The sequence below is a fragment of the Lactuca sativa genome, chromosome 3 (assembly GCF_002870075.4).
Source record: "Lactuca sativa cultivar Salinas chromosome 3, Lsat_Salinas_v11, whole genome shotgun sequence".
NCBI classification, from domain to species: Eukaryota; Viridiplantae; Streptophyta; class Magnoliopsida; order Asterales; family Asteraceae; genus Lactuca; species Lactuca sativa.
In genome coordinates, this window is record NC_056625.2 from 67,755,607 (window position 1) to 67,781,910 (window position 26,304).

At 37.8% G+C, this 26,304-nt stretch overlaps 1 protein-coding gene across 1 annotated transcript; it reads right to left on the bottom strand.

Annotated features, from left to right (window-relative positions):
* Positions 1-8,034: 8,034 nt before the first annotated feature.
* Positions 8,035-9,611, bottom strand: LOC111888337 (probable galacturonosyltransferase-like 9). Its single transcript, XM_042900155.2, has one exon. It carries the CDS (start codon positions 9,379-9,381, stop codon positions 8,263-8,265), a length of 1,119 nt encoding a protein of 372 aa, XP_042756089.1. The 5' UTR covers positions 9,382-9,611; the 3' UTR covers positions 8,035-8,262.
* Positions 9,612-26,304: the final 16,693 nt, after the last annotated feature.

A 26,304-nucleotide genomic window follows, 5' to 3' on the forward strand; every position in this document is an offset into this window, starting at 1 on the left:
CTTCGAGGGCGAAGTCTGATTCTAGTGGGGGAGAATTGTAACATCCCGACTCCAGGTACTTTATTTATTAAGGAGTGACTCGACGAGTTGGGTGTTCGAATCGTCGAGTAGAATTAGATTGAGCATGTGGGTTTAAAGACCGACTCGACGAGTCAGAGAGCCGACTCGTCTAGTTGGCACTATGAGATGAAACCCTAAATCTTCGAGGTTGGGACATATTTAAAGGACGTAAACCCTCATTTCCGCCTCCCTTATATCCAGAGAGCCCTATGAGAAACCCTGGATCGGTTCCATCCATTGTGGGAGAGAAAGAATCTAATTTTGGTGTTCTTGTAAAACTTTGGAAGAGGATTTGGAGAGCATCTTGGCTTGGACCAGAGAGGGACGTTTGGATGCAGAGATTCTTCAATGGTTAGCTTCTGTTGGAGGTAAAAAGATGCTAACTTGATCATTCTTTGTGTAGATCTTGGTTTGGGGGAGCTTTTAGGGTTTTCTCCCATCCACTTTGTGTTATTGAGTCCCTTGAGAAAATCTTGAGGTTGAAACCTCAGATCTGGACTGTAGGAGGTCTTTGTGAGCCCAAAGACCCAAGCTTTATGGAGCTAGAGGCAAACTTTTGAGCACCAAACCCTTGTAAGAGCTTGTATTGGCATTATTGAGCCAATATGCCATGCATGGACGTAAAGATGTAAACTTTACATGGTATTCGAGCTTTAGGAGGTCAGATCCAGAGTATGGAGTAGCATTTCTTCCTTAAAATGTCTGAATGAGAATTTTGACTTAAGGGACTCGACGAGTCGATTAGGGTTTACCCTGATGAGTCTGAGCATGATTTAACTCGGCGAGTTGACGGGTCAACTTGACAAGTTGAGTTGGTTTTCATGAGGCTTCAAATGAAACGAGGGAACTCGACGAGTAGATTTGATGCACTCGACGAGTTGGGTTAACATAGACTGTTGACTTTTGAGGTTTTGACCAAATGTGAGTTATGGATACCATGGAGGGGTAAAATGGTCTTTTACACTTCCCAAGAGTTAGAGAGGGGCTAGTATGAGTTTATTTAGAGTTGTGATTTAATTAGAGATAATTATCACATGTGTTAGGCGGAGTCTAGATCAGTGATTCGTGTACAAGATGTATTTGCTTGCTTGCTTCGGGGTGAGTCTTCTCACCATACTTACCATGAGTGGTATTTATGTGTGACCAGAGGGTCTTTTATGCTTGTTGGAGTTACGTCCTATTATGCATTTTGTATGTGTGATATATATGTTATATTGTGTGTTGTACTGAGATAGGACCGGAATGTCCAAACCGAGTTGTGGGACCGGAGGGTTCCACTGAGACAGGACCGGAGGGTCTAAACCGAGTTGTGAGACCGGAGGATCCTCACTGAGAGACATGACCGGAGGGTTCACACCGAGATACATGAGACCGAAGGGTCCACACCGAGACACATGAAACCGGAGGGTCCACACCGAGACACATGAGACCGGAGGGTTATAGCCATGAGAGGCTTATTATTTGTGTATGTGGTATTTTGTGGAACTCACTAAGCTTCGTGCTTAACGTGTTGTGTGATATGTATTTCAAGTACTTTTATTGGATCGCGGGAAGGCGTCGGCTTGATTGTACACATGAGATAAATGGTTATGTTTTGAGGATCCTGGATTTTTAATCAAACAATTATGGAGCTGTGTTTTGATAATTAGATACTTGGGATTTTTGTGTGAAATATGTTATGAGAATTATGCGATTTAAAAGTGAAAATTTTATTTGAAAATTTACGGTGTTACAATCAAGGTCAGGCGATTTGCACGTACGATCCAGACGGCGTCGTCATCCCGCTTGAAGAGTTCGTACCCGGAAAGAATGAATTTTTATCACAAGTTGTTGAAATTCATAACAAAAAAACGTGTTTCAATTTTCGAGAAGATGTTGCGGATCATTTTTACCCACTCAACATGAACGAAGATTAGTTTTTTTTAATTATTTTTTTTACTGATGTTTGTTTCTTTTTAATTTAGGTTATTTAAGTTAATGTAATGTTTTTTTATATTCTAGGTTAATTAAGTAATGTAGTTTGAAGTTGTATTTTTATTTTTAATGTTTTTTTGTATTTTAATTAATGTAATTTGGTATTTTAGAATAATGAAAATTAGTATATATATATATATATATATATATATATATATGATTTTTTATGTATTTTTTATTTAAATTTAATTAAAAAATGAGATAGATTAGTGTGTTTGGTGGTAGGTATCTCATGATTAGTGGTAGGAAATATGGTGATGATGTGACCCTCACCATTATAGTTATTAGTGTTATGTATAACGGATGGCCTAATAGGTAATTTAAAGGGAAATAGACTTATTAAGGTAATTAACTTTTCGGTTTGTTCACATCTGGGTAATTATCTTTTTTTTATACACATCTAGGTAACAAACTTTTTGGAAGTGTTCACATATGACCATTATGACCTGCTGTAGCAGGTTACATCCGGTCATAATGGTCATATGTGTACACTTTCAAAAAGTTCGTTAACTAGATGTGTACAAAAAAGTTAGTTACCCAGAGGTGAACAAACCGAAAAGGTAAAAGTAAATTGCACGAATGGTCCCTGTGGTTTGGGTAATTTGTGTGTTTGGTACCTAACTTATTTTTTAATTCCGATGATCCATACTGTTTATTTTTGGTGTGCATTTGGTCATGTATTTATTTTTTATATATTTCAAAAAATTAATAGACCCCACATATTTGTATCTCATCACCGTAAACCTGAAACCACTTTTGAGAAATTTAAGTTGGGTCCCACCAGTCACCATCCCATATCTTATCCTCCTCAACTTCTATTTTCTTCCCATATTTGATGACATTGACATCTTCGCTATTCCTTTTTTTTTCTATCCTTCAACTCCGGCGAAGCAACACCACAACCCTTCTATTAGGTTGTGGTGGTGGAAATTCAATGGAGAGACAGTGGGTTGTGGTGTTGCAAGTTGATTTTTGGATACATGTCAAAGCTAGTGGTAGCATAATTGTTGTGCTATTAGGAGCACAGTAGTTATGTTAAGTGTTGCAAGTTGGCAATACTAATTGTAGGATATAAAGATTTCAAATTTTCAAATTTCAAAGTTTGGGAATTGTTTCGCTATAAAAGGATTTAGGGGAAAGGGCACTCATACTTCGTTTCAAATCTAAAAGTTTAGATTGAAAGTTTCACAAGAACTTAGTCTTGGACATATATGAATGTCGTGTTGACATATGAAATTCAATATATGGAAATATTATAGCAATAGAGATTGAATAGATATCGGGTCTCAATGTAAGACATTATGAATCGAGTCCCATATGCTTTGGATATAGAATTGATTACATATGCTATAATATTCGCTTGTTCTGATTTTTCCAATTTCCTAGGGCATTGAGAGGGAAAAGAACTAGAACTTTGTGTGACTAATGTTGAACAAGTGTCAAGAACAATCTGAGGTTATACCAAAGGATTGCTTGCTTGTGGACAGTTGGAAGTATAGTATTAGTTGGAAGGACCATAGTGACATGTTTTGATGATTCTTTATCAAAATTGATGGTCATATGAGAATATGGAAATGTTTACATAACGGAAGTTGATTATTAAAATATACATGTGAGTTAGGAAATCTAATGCAAGGAAGTTATTCAAGGAGTGTATCTTGAATTTGATACTTTGTTACCATGAAATTCTTTTAAGTAACAAAGTTTCAATGAGACATTTTGTAATATCGTTGGCAAAGTCTCTGTGACTTTGAAGCCTCGACATCACAAAAGGACATTGCATGTAAGGTTGAACTCTAACACATTTAGTAGTAACAAGAATTTGAAATTGTGAAATCGTCATCATTGGAATAGTGTCCAATCGGTCTATTCACAAAGGAAGGACCATAGAGAGACATAGTATGCATGTTTATAACCTGGCATGACTAGTGTTTAATTCAAGTGTTTAGTTGATTACTGGAAACATTATACAATGAATAAAGTCTAATTAATATGATGATTAAATAATAAGAGTTTTATTTATATTCAATGGTTTTGAGACCATAGTTAATTAGGTTATTATTGTGTTTCACTTTGCATGTTTTACTTCCTGAATAATTGGATAATTCAAAACTCCATAGTTGCTCATACTTTTGGAAGTAAGTAGCGAATTAAGAATATCATGAATAGAATTATAGATTGTCTATACGGATTAGACATAGCAATTGTTTGTTGTAATTTTCACGAGTACTTGGAAATGGGGATTTTGAGTATTGGATTAACCCATGCTTAGAGAATTACTTCATGGATTTTATCACGAGTAATTTTAAGACAATAATATCTTATATTCTTGAAAATGAGACATATGAGTTGTTGTTTACAAGTCGGTTGTCCATTGATAATGCGTAAACGCATCAGTAACTTGACGTTATAAAACGTATTGTTGTGCGTGATTTGATGAGTGAATAGTATAAGAATATAAGTCGAATTGTATCCGTTCCTTTTTCCCTAATGAGAAAAGCGATATATTTAGGTCCCTCGATGATCTGATGATGACATCTAAAGCGCTTGGCCAAGCCTGGACTGAATTGATATGTTTAATTGGTAGTCTCATTTCATTCGTCATAAATCAGAATTCGGGAAACAAAATCTTCGACAATGATTTTGATTATAATCCATGTCTCTTGTCCTTACTATATCTTGTAGAACGGAGGAATATTTGATCACTTATCTTAGGACACGTAATTGACTAGGTTAGAGTTTGACAACAGCTTTGAGAGCTACAATTTGCTGATTAATTTGGAAGAATATACTCGCAACCATAGTTATTAAACTTATCCAAGTGGGAGATTGTTGGATTAAGTGTCTAAGCCCATAACTATAATTGGTATATACTTGAATTGATAGTAGCACACTTCTTTTGGGTTGCTCTCAAAACTAGCAACTGGACTGATGATTTTGGAGAGAGAGGTTGAATTTATTATTTAATTAATAAAGTGAAATAAATGATTTGTTAATGTATTTTGAGAATAATATAATAATTAGAATGATAATATTTAATTTATATTTAATCAGAAATTAATTGGAATTAATTTCGAGATCAAAAGAAGTAATTAAAAGTTCAGGGACTGAATTGTAATTGTTCAATAGTTGAGCAAGAGGCAATCTATGGATGGTTTTTCCATTGGGATTGGAAGATTTCTTGATACCTAAGGGTTTCTAGAATAATCCTTAATGGATAATCAGGAAAGTGGATAATTACCCGGTTTAAAATTATCTTGGATTTGGGTTTATTTAGGGTTTCATGGTTGCACTATAAATAGGAATATACCCTATGGATTTCGGCCATTCTCTTCTCTGGGAGACCTAGCCGAAATTTTGAAGTCTTCTCCTCCTTCTTTATCAACATCTTTTGTTAGTGTTGGGTGTGAACCATTAGAGGCGCGACATTTATGGTGCTTGCTCTCAAGGCTTCAACAACACAAGGTTTTCATTGTTATTACTACATAACAATTGAGGTATGATTTTCTTAACCATAATTGTGTATTTGGTTATATACTAGTGTTCTAGGGTTTATACTTTGTTGTTCAGTTTGTATGTTCAATTAGAGAAAACGTAGATCAAATTATTTAGGGTACATGCACACATAGGATTGTTTGTTATACTCAAAACCTATCAGAAACAACCTAATGGGTCGGCATTGGTGCCTTCGACCCACGAGTACAATGAGGAAAAACTCACCTTAAAGTCTAGAAGATAGCTAAACTGATCACTACTCCAAATACTGACTCTACAGCTCACCTTAACATCAAACAGGGACCAAGCCTGAAGCCTCAATCTACTACTCAAATTACCCCATTTGACCTAAATTCGAACTTTATCAAAGTCAACGATCATCAGTCAAAAGTCAAAGGTCAACATTAGCCAAGTTACGCCATGCGTAACAGCTCTACGCCTTTCGTAGAGCATCAAGTGACTTTTACGAGACAAAACAAGGCTAGGTGTTGCGTAGCCATAATTACACCATGCGTACGATGTTTATAAACACTCTTCTCATTAAGTTCTTAATAAAGAAGATTATACCACCAAACTTCCTGATCTAAGCTAAATGAACGCCTTAATGGATAAAGTCTCTAACTTTATCCATTTGCATGCATCTTAAGGACACCAAACCAAACCCTAGGTCCAAAAATCCATCGATTATCCAAAAACTCATGCATGGGGAAATAAGAGTAATAAAGCTCTCATTTTTATGTCATAACAACTCCAAAACCGATTGGAAATGATACCCTAATGACCAAGGGTAATACCCATAAGAACCAAAGTTACGTGCACAAAACATGGAAATTCTTAAGCACGAACTAGATCTATCATAAAAACTCATAAAGGTGGAGACTTTATACTTCCTAAAGATGTATAAGGGAAAAGAACTTTCAAATTCAAGGTTGATTCGAGCTTCTAAGCAACTCCACGACCTTCTTCTTTCCTCAAAAGCACTCTTTAAGCTTACAGCACGCTAAAAAATGGAATTATAGTTTCAAAGGAAACGTTTGTGGGAACAGAGGTTGTGAATGGAAGGGTCTCATAAGAGTTACAACCCTTAAATAGTGCTCGAAACCTCGAAATTAGGGTTTTGGACTTTGGGCAAGTACGTACCAAGATCTACGCCCTGCGTAGATCAATAAAACCCCAACTCCAAGATTTCTTCTACGTAGCGCGTAGTTTTAAAAAAAATATATTTGAAGTCATTTTTTGGATTATTATTTTTTGTTATATAAAAAATTTAATCCAAATGTTTCATTCATTCAAGCTTTTATTATTAAACTAAAAACTAAAATCACTTTGCCAAACACACCTATAAATAACGAATCATTATAAATAATAAAAAAAAAAAACGCATAATGTCGATATATATATATATATATATATATATATATATATATATATATATATATATATATATATATATATATATATATATATATATATATATTCTATGGGAAACAAAAAACCCTAAAAATCATAAAAATACATAAAAAAAATTACTTAGAGATCACAAAAAAAAAATTAATTTTTTTATGAAAAAATCGCATGTTTTTAAATAAATTCGCAGATTTTTTTTTTGAAAACTTTTTTTTTTATTTTTTTTTAATATTTGATTTTTTATTTTTTTAACATATATATATATATATATATATATATATATATATATATATATATATATATATATATATATATATATAAAAAAATGAAAAGATTAAGGGTGTGTTCGGCATAGAACGTTGGCAGCTTCTACTTTTTACTTTTTAGCGTTTGACAATACATTCTGTTTTGAACAAAGAGCTTTGTTTAGCATTACAAGCTTCTAGCGTTTAGTTTAAACAAAACGCTTCAAATCCAAAATGCTACAAGTTACCTGCTAGCCGTTACAAGTTATCCGCTACCAGCTAATTTTGCCAAACACTTCCTATGTGATCACAAAAGTATAATATAATTTAATTTTCAAAGAACCCATAAATCATTTTGGTACAACTAGAATTAAATATTTTCACTTATATATTCCGAATTTTAGAACATTAAGGTTGTGTTTGGCACGGAACATTTGAAAACGTTTGGAAGCTTCTACCTTCTAGCGTTTTAACAAAATGTTCCGTTTAAAACAAACTTATCGTTTAACACTACAAGCTTATAGTTTTTCGTTTCAACAAAACGTTTCAAATCTAATAATTATTTCATGTTGTTTTTTTAACAACACGGTATAGCTACCAACTACTTGCTACCTTTAGTTTTGCCAAAGACATCATTCATTAATTCTTTTACATTAAGTTTAAGATGAAAAATATAATTCAATTAAAGATTATAAATGATTATACTGATCCAAAATCCAAACTAACCAAATTAAGAAACATTTAAACCAAATTGAATTTTAAAGTTTCCTTTTTTATCACAAAATTGAAAATCCCAATGAAATAGTCTTTCAATCGGATACTACTAGATAATTATACCTATAAGCAAAAGAAATTAAAGAAACATATCTCAATCTCAATCTCAATCTCAATCTTCCCTTGTAATATACATTACCAAATTGCCCTTGTAACCCATCCAACCAATCAAATAAAAAAACTCCTACAATTTCTGTACACAGCTGTCAAAGAATCTCTGAATCACGATGTACCCTAGAAATTAAAATCTTAATAAAGTTACACAAAAAGGTTTTTTTGTTCCAATTTTTATTTAATTTTAATGAAATTAAATGAAATAATTGGAATACCCAACGAAATTGAAAGATCCAACGGCTGATTGATGACGGTGATGATTACGTTTGTAAAGATCGTACGGCTCCCACAGATGATCCAACGGACACGGTCTCTTCTCATCCAGTCTCACCCACGGTTTCCCTTTACCACTCCAATGCAACAAGCTCACCGGACCGGAATGCAGCGACCGGCAGCTTCCTTTCACATTATCTCCGCCGAGGCCGTGTTGGTTCCACCGGTGGTGGATCGGCTCAATGTTGCCGCCGAAAACCAGTAAGAACGGCGGCAAAGAACCCAATTCATAGATTCGTTTCTTTCTTTGGAGTTCCATCCAGTTCTCGATCCTTTTCCGGTAATTCCCTTTTCGCCATTTTTCCATGTCCATTACCATTACGCCGGTGTTGAAGTAACAGGGTTTTCTCGACCCGAATACCCGGGACATCATCGGGTCGGACCAGAAGCTATCGGTGAAGTACTTGGTGAAGTTTGTATGGCAATACTCCGGTGCTCCGATGATCCTATTCTTCTGCAAGGTGATGTTCCAGAGCTTCTGAATGTCGTCGACGATAACGACGTCGGAATCGAGGTAAATGACGCGATCTACATACGGGTCGAGGATATCGCCGAGATAGTTTCGGGCATAGTTCAACGGGTTCTCGAGTGCGATCCGGATCGAAGACGAGATCAGATTTATGACTGTGTCTTCACGGAAGATATACACCTTGAAGTTAAGCGAAGGGAAAGTAGATCTGACAAGTCGGGTCAAATCCCTTGGACTCGCCGGGTCGAACTCCGCCGCGATGAAATGGAAAAACACGTTTTCCGGACAAGAAGCGTGACGGAGGACGGAGTGTACGGCGGCTATTGAGCCACGTAAGTACTCCAAGTCGATCGTCATTGCGACGTGAATGCTATCGCGTGAGCAGCCTACGCCGTTTCGGTATTCCGGCGCTTCAGTGTATCCAAACAGAACATCAGATCCCGAATGAACCTCCATCTCTCCATTCGCAGGAAAATAACGAATCCCGAAGCACATAAACGGGAAGGATAACAAGAAAAGGGCGACAATGGCGACGTTTAACGACCGACTGCAAAATCGAAAACGACCCATTTCCGATAGGTAGAAGATTTGTGCTTCAGATCGCTAATAAATCATTTCTCCATAGAAAAATTCAGGATTAAGCTGCAGAACTGAAATGAGTAGAAAGGAGAAGATGAATCAAAACCCACACACACAGATGAGTCTAGAATTTATTAATTACGTTTGTGTGTTTGTAGAGAGATTAAATTGGAGTAGTGTGGATAGCTTTCCCTCTCCCTCTCAATCGCTTTCTCTCTATAAATAATACAAAAAGTGTGTTGGGTGATGGGTGGGTGAGATGGCTAAAATATATTTATTTTGGCAACAAAATTATAATTGAAAACTATTTGTAATTAAGAATCGTAAGTTCATTGATAAAAACGAATTTGGTGTGTTTTTTGTATTACTTGCCCTTTAAAGTTTGGAATTGATTTAAGGATAAAGATTAAAAAGATTAATAAAAATTTTGTACAAAATTGCAAAAAATGGTTCTTATGAAATTTTTTTTTTGAGATTTCAGTCAAAACCTCATTTTTTTTGGATTTATGGTCTTTTTAGCATAATTGTACGTAGAATTGGTCCCCCAACTTAACTTTTATTAAGTTATTGTTGTTAACATTCTCATGTGTCTCCCACATAAGGGTATATTTATCTTTTTATTTATAAGAGACCATTTTTGCCGCTGAAAAAATATATCCCCTTTTTTAAAAAAAAAATTAATACCTATTTATTTATTTTAATAATTAAAAAATAAAAAGGTCTCTCTCTCTCTCTCTCTCTCTCTCTCTCTCTCTCTCTCTCTCTCTCTCTCTCTCTCTATATATATATATATATATATATATATATATATATATATATATATATATATATATATATATTTGTGGTAAACCTAAAGAAACACACACACATTACCCACCATTTCTCTGCCACGTATCTATCTTTTACCCTTGGCAGAAAATTTCAAGAAGATAGTCAATCTTGGACGAGTCATCACTGTTCTTCCTTTTAGCTACTGCTTAGTAAGATACATCTTCTTCTTCGGAAGTGGAGTTGGAATTTTTCTGGGTCAATCTTTGATGGATCAAGATTGATTAATATTTCTTCAGCTCTATCTTCAAGATCTATATCTCTATGAATTCGAGCATAGTTCATTACAGCTTCCCAAATTTCTAATGTGGGTTTCAAATGGTAATGTCTAGATGTACTCTAAAGCTTGATCAAGGTGTCTAGATTGCCTAAAAATGGCTAAATCCCCTAAATAATGTTCGATTGTTGGGGAAATTTCACTTGTGCAACAACTGGTTCTAATCACAGTGGTGATGAATTTGTTGATGATAAACTTTTGATGAATCAATACGTGGGGGTGGGATTCGAAACATGCTCTGGCGGTGGAGGATGAAGCTATGGCGGCGGTTCAGTTCAAGGGCTCCGGAAGCGATATAACTATCGTGTGTGAAACTGGATGTAGCTATAACGAACTCCGCCATAAACCTAAATCGGGAATCTTGGAACGATTCATTCTGGAGGACGTGGGTTATTGATCAGTGATTTCCCATTAACCCAAATTTGGAAACGAATACCAAATATGGAGAACCCTAAAACCTAATAAACCAATAAGGTCTTCTTCAATTTTGTAGCCATCGTTTTCATTTTCTTCATCAAGTATGTTTCTCAAACACACATTTTTCTTAATGATGTTGAAATTGTAAAATTGTGTTATGTGGGTTTGGTGTTACTTGGTCAAATATACAGGAAACGTCAATAATAATCTTGGGCCTTTGATTTATCTAAGTTTTAGCCTTTGAGTTATCTGGTGCAGAGGTAAAGAGATGATGATTAAACAAAACTAATTGATCAATATGAAATTAGGAGACAACCAATTTGGGATATGGTTGGATGCACAGGAGTTGGAGAAGATTACAAAGAAGGATGACATGGTTGATAAACCAGTGGTTTAATTTGTATTTTATTTTGGAAATTTGGTTTATGATCGGGTGAATCAATGACAATATTTAGTCTAGATTTGTTTTGCAATCGACCGTGTGTGTTTATATGTAGGTCAAAGTTGCATTTGGAGAGAGAAAGAGAGGGAGAGAGAGAGAGAGGACCTCTTTTATTTTTTTAATTATTAAAATAAATAAATAAGTATTAATTTAAAAAAAAAATGAGATATATTTTTTAGGTGCAAAAATGGTCCATTATAAGTGAAAAGACAAATATACCCTCATGTGGGAGGCACATGAGAGGGTTAACAGCAACAATTTAACGGAAGTTTAGTCAGATGATCAATTCTACGTATAAACTAGGCCAAAAGGACCATGAATCCAAAAAAGTCAAGGTTTGGACTGAAACCCTAAAAAAATGCATACCACGGAGACCATTTTTGCAATTTTGTTAAAATTTTGTTGTGTAGATATTTAGTTAGTGAGTTTTACCGTCTATATTTACCCATTCAACTTGTTTGAAGTGTACATATTCGGTCCTTATAACCGATTATTATTGATAAGTCTGAAAAAATGACTTAATAGAATAATATATTTATTATTTGTACACATTTAATTCTTAATATTTCTCTTTGATACAAAAATAAGTCTATGTTGTTTTTTTACTCATTCAGTACTAAATAGGGTAATATATTTATTACTTTATATATTATCTTTCAAGTCATTATCCATATCGACTTAACATATATATGTACCAAACTTAATTATTAATCAAATATTTAAAATATTTTACAAGTAAATTACATTAAACATCTGTTGATTTCTTTTTAAAAAAAATGATTCGTACACAATATTTTTTTTCATATATAGAACAATCTATGATTTAGAAGGTTTAATATACACATTATACAACCTTTTAAAACATTAATTATTATAAATGGCAAAAAGTTATTATATACGAATTAACTCCATTTTAAGAAACGTGTGTGTCTATATATATATATATATATATATATATATATATATATATATATATATATAGAGAGAGAGAGAGAGAGAGAGAGAGAGAGAGTAAGAGAGAGGAAATATCATTTGAGAACTCATAGTTTCCCGAAAACTAATAGTGGAACGTTAGATTAATTATTTGGATTGCTTAGATGATTCGTGACATAATATGTTAACAAGACCAAATCTAATGAGTTTTTATGTTTAAAATTGAAAGACATGAGGATAATCTAGGTAACAGATATTTGAAAGAAAATATTGATTATCCAAAGTTTTCTCTCTCTGTCACACAAAAATTCACATCACCTCCAAATACCACGCCTCTCACGTATTCATCGCCTTCCTCCTCGTCTCCCTCCCGCGTTCATCGACCGTTGTTCCACGAATCAACTGATCTAATCTATGTTCGAGTCTCCGTCATCACCTTCAACAAAAAAACTCCATCGAAGATGCTTTAATTGTGAACCAATCTTTCTATTGTTATCGACAAGTATTTCCTCTATCAACAACGACCATTGATGGCTATGAAACTATTGCTCCTGTTTCCGGATGGTTTTCCGATCAGATGATTTGGATGGTTCTTCCACAAAACACCACTGACTGGAATCCATGGTCATCGGTCGTCATTTACACAACGATGAGTGAGATCTCTCATTCCTTCCTCCCACAGTCGCATCGGCTCCAAAAAAATTCACATTCTCACTCATGTTCTTATACATTTTCTTTCCTCCTCTATATTTGGATCCAAAACCGATTCAGTTTCATCTTCGTTATCATCAGACGAGGTCGGGTGAGATTTTGAAATTAACTTTTGTGCTGATAGTTGAATTCTGATCGTATATTTGAAGATTACTTGTATAAGAGATGATCTTGTAAATTCAATGATTACCTTGACTTATGGAAAATGAAAACAAGAAGATTTTCATTTAAAATATATAGCAAGTGGATATTCTAATCCATACATTTTCTTCCAGATGTTAAATGTTGGGTTTTGAGCATAGCTTCATTCATATGGTGTACATGCAACCATAATTGCTTTGGATCTAGTTTTTATATAATGAACATACAACTACGAATACCAAAGCAATAACCTTATCACTAGCATACAAATATCGAAGATCACATATGATTAGGGTTAGGATGTTTACCTCTCTTGTTATGTAGCAATAACAAGTTTAATCCTTCTTGATCTTGACTTCTGATAGCCTAGTGCCCCAAGTGTTGCAACTCTAATGGAGTCACAAACACTCTAGGCAAAGGATGAAGTAGGAGAGAGGATGAAATCGACCTTCTAGGGTTTCCTTAAGCATTTGCCAATTTTCACAAGGCAAAGGATCTATTTATACTTGTGGTTGTTAAGGTTTTAGGTAGAAACCCTAATATGACCGCTTAAGCCTTAAGCATCCCATGGACACCTTCTAGAATTGCCCTTGGATCAATTCTTTATGGGCTTCCCATAGAATTCGTCCAACCTTAATTCCAAGGTGATCCATCAGCCCAATTGCAACTATCAATGATTTGCAATATCAATCCCCTTAATTTAATCAGTCTCTTTTGATCACCCAATTAATTCCAAATTAATTTATGATCAATACTAATTAAATAATATGATTTCCAAATAATATATTAATCTTGTAATATATAAATAAAACCATTTTGAGTACGAATTTATTATTCACATAATAAATTCTACTCTCTTTCCTCTTGTCATCTTATCAAGTTGCATGAGTAAAGGCAACCCAAAAGGACCATGCTCATAATCAAATCAAGTACATACCAAAAATAGTTATGGACTTAGACACCTAATCCAACAATCTCCCACTTGGATAAGTCTAATAACTATTATTGCAAGTACGACTTTAGAATTTGATTAGTAATCTTAGCTTTCAAAAGCCGTTGTTGAACTCTGATCTTATCAGCAACACGTCCTTTAGATAAGGGATTATATATTCCTCCATTCTAGATATAGTATAGACATGAGACATGGATTATAATCAATCTCTCTGTCTATGCGTTGTTTCTCGATTTATGATTTATGACGACTGACAATAGACTACAATTAAACACATCAACTTAGTCCAGGCTTGACCAAGCGCTTAGGGTGTCATTACTAAATTATCGAGGGGCCCATATATATCTCTTTTATCCCACTTTGGGTAAAAGGAACGGATAAATGTCGACTCATATGCTTGCTCTATTTACTAATCAAATCACACACAACAATATGTTTTATAACACCAAGTTACTGGTGTGTTTACATATTATCAATGAGCAATCAACATGTAAACTGCAACTATATGTCTCCGTTTCAAAAATATAAGATATTATCGCCTCCAATCACTCGTGATAAAATCCATGAAGTGATTCACGTGAGTGTGGGTTTAATCCAATACTCAAATCTTATGTCAGGAGCACTCATGAATACTACAGCAAACTTTTGCTATGTCTAAAACGCTTTAGACAATCTATAGTCGGATTCATGATAGTCTTGCCTCATTACTTACTTCCAAAATATGATTGACTATGGATGTTTGAATAACATAGTTATTCTAGAAGTCAAAACATGCGAAGTGAAACACAAGAATAATCGAATCCAATATGGCCTCAAGACTTTTGAGTATAAATAAAACACTTATTATTGAATCACCATATCGATTACACATTAATCATTGTATAGTGTTTAGGATAATCAACTTAATACTTGAATTGAAACAATAGTTATTACATGCTCTAAGCATGCACACTATGTTTATCTATGGTCCTTACATTGTGAAATAGATCAATTGAACACATTTCCAACGATGCTCATTTCACAATTCCCAATCCTTATTATAAGTGTAAGAATACCAAATTCTTGCCACTATTAACACATGTTAGATTCTAACATTTTACGCAATGATCCTTTTTGTAATGACATAGCACCAAAGTCACAAAGACTTTGCCAATGATATTACAAAATGATCTATTGGAGATTATTAGAAGACAACTCCATAGACATGAAGTCTCAAATTCAAAGTACATTTCTTTAAACATCCTTCTTGCATAAAAGTTTCCAATATACATAAATTCTTAATATCCAACTCCCATTATGGAAACATTTCCATATTTCCCATATGACAACACATTCTAAATATAATCCCATCTATTCATAATAATGTCAATATGATCCATCCATTACTATACTTCCAACTGCCCACAAGCGACCAATCTTTAGCGAACCTCAGATTGTCCTTGATAGTTGTTTAATTAGTTTAGTCATATATGGTTCTGGTCCTTTTTCCCTCTTAAAGCCCTAGGCATTTGGAAAATCAGAACGGACGAATATTACAACATATGCAATCGATCCTATACCCGAAGCGTATAGGATACGATACGCAATGGAAACGTGATACTTTACCAGTCTCTTGCGATAATATTGCCACATATATAATTCCCTTATGTTGAATATTTTCAACATAACATTTATATATGTCCGTTGACTAAATTTGATTAAAATTTCTCGATCTAAGCTTTTAGATTAGAAATGAAGTATAATATTCTCTCCCTTAATTTAGCAAAACAACCTATGCAACATTACGAATTGAAACTTTTGTTTTCTATAATTAACATTGCTAACTTGCAACATAATAATCATGCTCCCACTTACATGATAATTATCAGCATAACACTTATGCTCACACTAGCTTCAACATGTACTCAGAAATCAGCTGGACTTCTAGAAAATAATACCTATTGGCTTTCTTTCCAAAGTTTAGATTTTTGATACAAGATGCTTCGATAAGCCTTTATCTATGCTTCTCTGTAACAACTCGTTATCCCGGGCATTATAAACCGAGTCTTGTAACCCCTTTTAAATGTAATGGGAATATCATCGATAAATGAATTGTTCAAAAGCTCTGATTTGGAGTACGCTATGTAGTAGATATCGTCTTAAAGGTTCCAAATAAATAAAGAAACACTAAAATCTGAGTTATGGCGAAGAAGCTATGACCATTCTAAGATTTCTGTCAAAACCGACAACACCGATCAAACGAATAACGCAAAGTTTCAATACGATAACTTTTAGCCTTAGGTATCTAAATGAAAGTCATAGATAACATTAAACCGTGAGCGTACACAAAAAGAACGTCCAAATCTGACTTCGCATGAGGAAGTTATGATTTTTCAAAGAAATTCCTTAAAAGCGATTAGTTATAAAATAAATAATAAAAATAATTTTGGAATTTGCCAACGGAGTCTAAACGAAAGTTGTAGATCGTAGTCTCACCTACGCTTGGATATAAAGACCATCGAAAACGGAGTTCGTATGAAGAAGATATGGATTTTTGAAGTTTATTAAATAAATTAGTTAATTATTTAATTCAAAATTCGGATATTATCCGAAGAGGAGTCAGCGTCCTTCTCCGAAGTACGCGCTGCGTACTCCTGTACGCCCCGCGTAACCGAGAGGATTGGCCTCGGATCGTCCACGTCGCCATATCCGAGGAAGCCGACCCGTCCGACCCGTCCGACCCGGCGTCCCATCCGACCCACCTCCCCAGCAACCCGTCCCATCCGACCCGATAACCCAAGAACCCGTCCCATCCGAACCGAGGCAGTCGAGGCTTCGGTCATGCATGACGTACGCGTACGCAGCGCGTACGAGCGTACGCCCCGCGTACCGAGGCAGACTTGCCTTCCTATAAATAGAATGCGAGGGTTTCCAAAGAATGGGTTCATTTCTCTTCTCTCTCTCTCAGCATTTCCTCGTTTTCCGTGTCCGTTCAAACCCGAAGCTCTGGTCTTTTTGGCTCAAGTCCCGAAGGCCGATTCTACTCCCGAGATTCCCGAAAATCCCAAGAAAAATCAGTTTCCCGAGACGAAACTCTGCTCGGTTTTCCACCTCACAATCTTCAAACTATCAAGTAAGTTCATATCCCCTTTGAACACTCTTTAAATACATTTTAAATGTTTTATACTCTTTTTGGGGAGGAATACAAGTTAACACATGACTAAATTCGTGTGAAACATTAACCTTTTGATATACTTTTCATACTGTTGTTTTAACTATCTTGTGAAGTTATTATGATACAAAACCCCTCACAACACAGCTTTACCCTCTTTGGGATATAATATGTTTATAAATGGAAATATGTTTTATTTATACGTTTACATACAAACACATCATATCAAGGGTAACATTCTTTACTAAGTCATTTCATGCATTCAAAGAACTTATGATTATGCTTTGTCAAACATTGTGAAAGAGGTTAAACTTTGCATACAAACTACTACCTTATTACGGACTTAGTTGAGAATCCATGAGTCGTGTATATCTTCAAACGTTACTTTCTTTATTAGAAAATAATGCTACAAGTCCTGTCTATAACCAGAGTCTCCCGTTCGGAGAACGTGTCAAATGTGTATAGATCTATACGGGAAGTCATGATCCCGCGCCCTGACTGTTAGCTACAGTCCGTCTTTTGGGGTGACAGTTGTCATAACGCTACGACGCCTGAAGAACGTCGCTACAGGCATATTATGTTTAGTATGGTTATAAAACTCATCGGATATACAATTATTATGGTATTATGCTTTTATGAACGAGTAGTCATTAAAACTATTCTTCATCTAATAAGGGCGATCTTCGTATAGCTTTACTATGTAAAACTATGACACAACTTACAAGCACGTCGCTTGCTTGCGATTTTCGGTCTTAGAGACTGCCAGTTATGTCAGGGAAATAAGGGTTTTTCCTGTATACAAACCAAACAACTAATAGGAAAATAAGGGATTTTCTCGGTACAATTAGTTGCAATTTACATCACGAACATTCATATGCATTGCATACTTTTATAAGAAAATAAGGGTTTTTCTGGAAAACATGCAAACACTTTCGAATGGCATACATCTTCTCAAAACACTACTTATGAACTCACCAACTTAAATGTTGACACTTTTTCTTTGAAATAACTTGTATTCACAGGAAACCGCTAGCCAGGTAGCAACTACTTCTGAAGACTAACGCATTGGCGTTAGTAATATATTTTGGATCACCATTTTATATTTGATTTCTTTTGCAAACATGTAACACCTACAATCATGTAAACTTTTCAAACATATTTATATTATGGTGGTGTGTACTTTCCTTTCTATGAACTGTTATGATACTGAATATGATGTCCTCCGCCCCCGAACGATTCCGCCGTTCAGGTTTGGGGGTGTGACAGATTGGTATCAGAGCTTCGTTTATAGTGAATTAAGTATATCAAAACCATTTTTTTATATAACTATAAACTCAACTGGGCAAAAACACTCTGAGAAGAGTCATGCTTTTGAAATTAAATCTATTTAGTTTTTGTAAGTAAGCATGCATTCATTTAGTAATAAATAACAGTTCCACATCGTACCATATTAGAAGTATTATTAATGAGTTGTGCAGTACAGGTACGCCTTGGGACATGTAATCGGAACTGGGAAGGATATAGCCTGATCAACTATATTTGTCCGAGAGCCGACTAACGTGTGCCGAGGGGTGTCTGCAGTGGACAACAAATAAAAAAAAAAAAACTTACCAAACCGTTATTAGAATCAAACACAATAATTTAAATGCTATAGGAGTAGTTGCTATTTAAACTAACTTACCTGTTTTGCATGTCCCGACTTTATTCAAATCTTATGACCCTATTTCTCGTACAGTCAAATGGCTGGATTTCACCACCCCAATGACCCCTACTTTCCCAACCAAGGCAACGGAGGATGGATCGAAGATGATCCAGAAGAGGATGAGGAACCCATAGAATTGGGTGATGACTCCGATACTGACTCAGAACCTGAAGTGATCGATCCACCACCCATTCAACCTCCTGTCCATGTGAGGAACTTCCAAGGACCCACTCCCGTCTGGGGAAGTCACCTACATCATTGGAGCCAACAACAAGGCATACGCCCTCCCTACGGCATGTGTCGGGACTTCTACGATGTCCGCGGTGGCAGTTCGGCTGATCGAGCACTCCCGGTAATGGTTGGTAAGTTAGCCAATCAGTCCTATCAGTCCGGAGTACAAGCAAGCCGACTCCGGGATATCAACGTGGAAGTGCAGGTTCACACTTCCGATATCCGTAGACTGGACAAGATACAAGATAATGTCCAACTCCAGTCTGAGGCATTTCAGGCACAGATAATTGCAGCCCTAGCCGAGTTAAGGGAGCAACAAGCCGCTTTTGATCGACGCCTAATGGAATCGAAGCAATCAGATGCAGAGTCAAGCTCCAAGCGCAACCTACGTCGCAAGTAGTGCCTGCCAGGATTTCAAATTTTGTTATAAATTAGGACTTCGGATAAGAATTTCCTTTTCGTTAAAACTTTCTGTAATCGGAGACCTTTAGAAAGGTCAAAAAGCTTTGTCTAAACTCGGATGTAACACGACTATATGTTTTATATATATGGGGCATACCCCCCTTCTCTGATTTTAAATATGTGTATTCCGTTCAACTCATAAGTGCATCCATTCAAACGTTATTAATAAATCAAGCTCAAAACCCATTGTTGATCAAACCAAATTCTTAATCTATTTAAGGCAGTTAACTCAATATCATTCAACTTTGAACTGCCAAAACTTATAATTTTCTTCCATATTTTTCTTTTGGCAGCAAGATGCCTCCTCGTCCAAACTTAAGGCCCAGGCCGGGCACGGCACCACCACCACCTCCACCACCAGCTTATGATCCGGCCATGGTTCAGGCTGCTATCACAGCAGCGGTAACCGCAGCCCTCTCGCAAATAAACTCCCAAGGGAATGGAGGGGCGGGAAGCAGCACGAATCATCCAAATCATGGCACTGGTCATGGCCAAGGAAGAGAATGTACCTACAAGGAGTTCTCTAACGCTAAACCAAAAACTTTTAATGGAACAGGAGGAGTCATTGCACTAATGCAATGGTTCGAAAAGACCGAAACGGTCTTCGAGATCTGCTCGTGCCAAGAAACAAGCAAGGTTAAGTTCGCTGCTTGCACCTTCATAGATCGAGCCCTCACTTGGTGGAAAAGCCATGTGAACTCAGTGACGCTCACTATCGCTAACGCCATGAGTTGGGAAGAACTGAAGGTACTACTACTGGAAGAATACTGCCCAAGGGGTGAAGTGCAAAAGCTTGAGCAGGAACTCTGGAATTTGAAAATGGTCGGGTCTGACCTAGTCGCTTACACAGCTAGGTTCAACGATCTTGCTGCTTTGTGCCCTACCATGGTCAACCCAGAATCAAAGAAGGTCGAAAGGTACATTTGGGGGTTGTCACCCCAGATTCAAGGGCATGTCCTAGCCTCCAACCCTATCACCTACAACAGCGCTAAACGCCTGGCACAACGACTCATCGATCACGGAGCGAGACAGAGTACCATCACAACAGCCGCAAATCCACCTAGAGAGGCTCAGGGACAGAGTAGGCCTTGGAACAAGAGGAGGGGACAAATCCTCCAGGAGAACCCTAAGAAACAACAAGTGATAGCGACCCACGCCATTACTGTACCTACCAACTCTGCCCCCACAAGTTCATACAATGGAAAGCTGCCGAAATGTAACCAGTGCAACTTCCACCATCACGGTCTCTGTCATGGCCTTCAATGCACCAGGTGCAATAAGAAGGGTCATACAGCCCGCTATTGCAAAGAGCCAACCCAACAATCCGCCCCCACTGCTAATACCGGAGTAAGCCGCGCTTGCTTTGAGTGTGGGAGCACAGGGCACTACCGCAAGGACTGCCCGAAGGCAAACAACAGGAATATCGGCGGGAGAGGCCGAGTTTTCGCAATGGGACAAGATGAAGCCATTGCGGACCCTACTGTTGTTACGGGTACGTTTCTTCTCGATAACTCGTATGCATGCATTTTGTTTGATAGTGGAGCGGAAAGGAGTTTTGTGAGTCACGACTTTAAAAGCATGCTAAAACCATTACCACAATCATTAAGTGAACCGTTCATAGTAGAAATGGCCAACGGGAAAACTGAAAGCACTAAAGAGATATACTTAAACTGCACCCTAACTCTAAACGATAATCCCTTTCAAATCAACCTCATGCCAGTCTCGATTAAGAGTTTCGATGTCATCATTGGCATGGATTGGCTGAGTTCACATCGTGCGGACATTCTATGTTACGATAAGGCCGTTCGCCTTAATCTGCCAACCGGCGAAACCTCCCTCGTCGTGGGCGACAAACCTAGTACCACCCTTAGAATCATCTCAAGTATCCAAGCTCAGAAGCACTTACGAAAGGAGTGTCACGCATTTCTTGCACATGTTGTAGACGTGAAACGCGAAGTCCGGGACATCAAGGATGTGCCCGACGTATGCGATTTTCCCGATGTGTTTCCCGAGGACCTTCCAGGGATACCACCCGTAAGACAAGTCGAATTCAGAATCGATCTGATTCCCGGAGCTACCCCAGTAGCCAAAGCACCCTATCGATTAGCCCCGGCAGAGATGCAGGAACTATCCAGTCAACTGAATGAACTACTGGAAAAAGGATTCATCAGACCGAGCTTCTCACCATGGGGAGCACCCGTGTTGTTTGTGAAAAAGAAGGATGGATCATTCAGAATGTGCATCGACTACAGAGAACTCAACAAACTGACGGTCAAGAATCGTTATCCTCTACCGCGCATAGATGATCTATTCGACCAACTGCAAGGGGCGAACTATTTTTCTAAGATTGATCTGAGGTCCGGGTATCACCAGTTACGAGTGCTAGAGGAGGATGTGCCGAAGACCGCCTTCCGAACTCGTTACGGACATTACGAGTTCGTGGTGATGCCATTCGGATTGACCAATGCGCCTGCAGTCTTCATGGATCTGATGAATAGAGTATGCCGACCTTACTTGGATCAGTTCGTCATCGTTTTCATTGACGACATCCTGATCTACTCCCGAAGTAAGAAAGAACATGGCGATCATCTGCGACAAGTTCTAGGGACATTAAGAAGAGAGAAACTTTATGCGAAGTTCTCGAAATGTGAATTTTGGATCCGAAGAGTCGAATTCTTAGGACACGTGGTAAGCGAAGAGGGAATCCACGTGGACCCATCCAAAATTAAGGCCATTGAGAACTGGTCAACACCGAAGACTCCTACAGAAATTCGCCAATTTCTAGGTCTCGCTGGTTACTACCGCAGGTTCATTCAGAACTTCTCACGAATAGCGAAGCCTCTTACAACCCTAACCCAGAAAGGTGTGGCCTTTGACTGGGAAGAGAAACAAGAAAGAGCGTTCCAAACGCTCAAACGAGCCTTGTGCACCGCACCAATACTATCCCTTCCTGAAGGAATAGAAGACTTCGTAGTTTATTGCGATGCATCAAACCAAGGACTCGGATGTGTTCTGATGCAGCGAGGTAAGGTCATCGCCTACGCCTCGAGACAGTTGAAAACACATGAGGTTAACTACACGACCCACGATCTTGAGCTAGGAGCAGTAGTGTTTGCCCTGAAGATCTGGAGACATTACTTGTATGGAACGAAGAGCACTATCTTTACCGACCACAAGAGCTTACAACACATTTTCGATCAGAAGGAGCTCAACATGAGACAACGGCGATGGGTCGAGCTACTCAGTGATTACGAATGCGATATTCGCTATCATCCGGGAAAGGCAAACGTCGTAGCCGATGCCCTTAGTCGAAAGGAGTACTCAGGCCGGAGAGTGAAGTCATTAGCTATGTCGATCCATTCGCACCTATCAACGCAAGTCAAGGAAGCTCAATTAGAGGCCTTGAAACCCGAAAACGTGGCAGGTGAGGCCCTTAGGGGAATGGACAAGAACTTAGAAATCAAGAGTGACGGAGCACGCTACCTCATGAACCGGATCTGGACACCAAAGTTTGGGGGATTCAGAGAGGTAGTTATGAGCGAGGCACACAGAACCCCATACTCCGTACACCCAGGGTCAGACAAAATGTATCTAGATCTCAAGCAACTCTACTGGTGGCCAAACATGAAAGCGGAGATCGCTACGTATGTGAGCAAGTGTCTAACTTGCGCCAAAATAAAAATAGAACACCAAAAACCCTCAGGCCTACTCCAACAACCTGATATACCTGAGTGGAAATGGGAGCAGATTTCCATGGACTTCATAACCAAACTGCCCAAAACTCAGAGTGGCCAAGATACTATTTGGGTAATCGTCGACAGATTAACCAAATCAGCCCATTTCTTACCTATCAAGGAAACCGATAGGATGGAAAAACTATCAAGAACCTACATCCGGGAGATCGTACGACTTCATGGGGTACCAATGTCCATCATCTCAGATAGAGACAGCAGGTTCACTTCCAGATTTTGGCAATCACTGCAAAAATCCATGGGAACGAGGTTGGACATGAGTACAGCATACCACCCTCAAACTGACGGACAGAGTGAGAGGACGATCCAAACCTTGGAAGACATGTTGCGAGCATGTGTAATCGACTTTGGCAAGGCATGGGATATTCACTTGCCTTTGGTCGAGTTCTCTTATAACAATAGTTATCATACTAGTATCAAGACCGCTCCGTTCGAAGCCCTTTACGGCCGTAAGTGCAGATCACCCCTGTGCTGGACGGAAGTGGGCGACACCCAATTGGCAAAAGGTCTAGTCACTAAGAGCACCCTTACTGGCCCAGAGATCATCAGAGAGACTACCGAAAAGATCGTGCAAATACGAGAACGACTGAAGTCCTCAAGGGATAGGCAAAAGAGCTATGCCGACAGGAGACGTAAACCCTTGGAATTCCAGATTGGCGACCGTGTGCTACTGAAGGTCTCACCTTGGAAAGGCGTGATACGCTTTGGGAAGCGTGGAAAGCTAAATCCCAGGTACATTGGACCCTACGAAATCATTTCGAGAGTTGGTCCAGTGGCCTACAAACTCCAACTTCCAATCGAGCTTAACAAAGTGCATCCAGTATTCCACGTGTCGAACCTGAAAAAGTGTTTGTCCGACGAAACACTTGTAATTCCACTCGATGAAATCGCGTTAAACGAAAACCTCAACTTTGTGGAAGAACCCGTCGAGATCATGGATAGGGAAGTTAAAAGGACCAAACAGAGTCGCATTCCAATAGTAAAAGTTCGATGGAATGCTAAGAGAGGACCCGAATTCACATGGGAACGGGAAGACCAAATGCTACAGAAGTATCCGCATCTCTTCCTCAGCCCCTAAAACTCTTACCTTGTATTAAATTTCGGGACGAAATTCCGTTTAACGGGGGGATGATGTAACAACTCGTTATCCCGGGCATTATAAACCGAGTCTTGTAACCCCTTTTAAATGTAATGGGAATATCATCGATAAATGAATTGTTCAAAAGCTCTGATTTGGAGTACGCTATGTAGTAGATATCGTCTTAAAGGTTCCAAATAAATAAAGAAACACTAAAATCTGAGTTATGGCGAAGAAGCTATGACCATTCTAAGATTTCTGTCAAAACCGACAACACCGATCAAACGAATAACGCAAAGTTTCAATACGATAACTTTTAGCCTTAGGTATCTAAATGAAAGTCATAGATAACATTAAACCGTGAGCGTACACAAAAAGAACGTCCAAATCTGACTTCGCATGAGGAAGTTATGATTTTTCAAAGAAATTCCTTAAAAGCGATTAGTTATAAAATAAATAATAAAAATAATTTTGGAATTTGCCAACGGAGTCTAAACGAAAGTTGTAGATCGTAGTCTCACCTACGCTTGGATATAAAGACCATCGAAAACGGAGTTCGTATGAAGAAGATATGGATTTTTGAAGTTTATTAAATAAATTAGTTAATTATTTAATTCAAAATTCGGATATTATCCGAAGAGGAGTCAGCGTCCTTCTCCGAAGTACGCGCTGCGTACTCCTGTACGCCCCGCGTAACCGAGAGGATTGGCCTCGGATCGTCCACGTCGCCATATCCGAGGAAGCCGACCCGTCCGACCCGTCCGACCCGGCGTCCCATCCGACCCACCTCCCCAGCAACCCGTCCCATCCGACCCGATAACCCAAGAACCCGTCCCATCCGAACCGAGGCAGTCGAGGCTTCGGTCATGCATGACGTACGCGTACGCAGCGCGTACGAGCGTACGCCCCGCGTACCGAGGCAGACTTGCCTTCCTATAAATAGAATGCGAGGGTTTCCAAAGAATGGGTTCATTTCTCTTCTCTCTCTCTCAGCATTTCCTCGTTTTCCGTGTCCGTTCAAACCCGAAGCTCTGGTCTTTTTGGCTCAAGTCCCGAAGGCCGATTCTACTCCCGAGATTCCCGAAAATCCCAAGAAAAATCAGTTTCCCGAGACGAAACTCTGCTCGGTTTTCCACCTCACAATCTTCAAACTATCAAGTGAGTTCATATCCCCTTTGAACACTCTTTAAATACATTTTAAATGTTTTATACTCTTTTTGGGGAGGAATACAAGTTAACACATGACTAAATTCGTGTGAAACATTAACCTTTTGATATACTTTTCATACTGTTGTTTTAACTATCTTGTGAAGTTATTATGATACAAAACCCCTCACAACACAGCTTTACCCTCTTTGGGATATAATATGTTTATAAATAGAAATATGTTTTATTTATACGTTTACATACAAACACATCATATCAAGGGTAACATTCTTTACTAAGTCATTTCATGCATTCAAAGAACTTATGATTATGCTTTGTCAAACATTGTGAAAGAGGTTAAACTTTGCATACAAACTACTACCTTATTACGGACTTAGTTGAGAATCCATGAGTCGTGTATATCTTCAAACGTTACTTTCTTTATTAGAAAATAATGCTACAAGTCCTGTCTATAACCAGAGTCTCCCGTTCGGAGAACGTGTCAAATGTGTATAGATCTATACGGGAAGTCATGATCCCGCGCCCTGACTGTTAGCTACAGTCCGTCTTTTGGGGTGACAGTTGTCATAACGCTACGACGCCTGAAGAACGTCGCTACAGGCATATTATGTTTAGTATGGTTATAAAACTCATCGGATATACAATTATTATGGTATTATGCTTTTATGAA

Coding starts and splice junctions, on each gene's coding strand:
- LOC111888337 (XM_042900155.2), bottom strand. CDS start 9,381: ATGGGTCGTTTTCGATTTTGCAGTCGGTCGTTAAACGTCGCCATTGTC.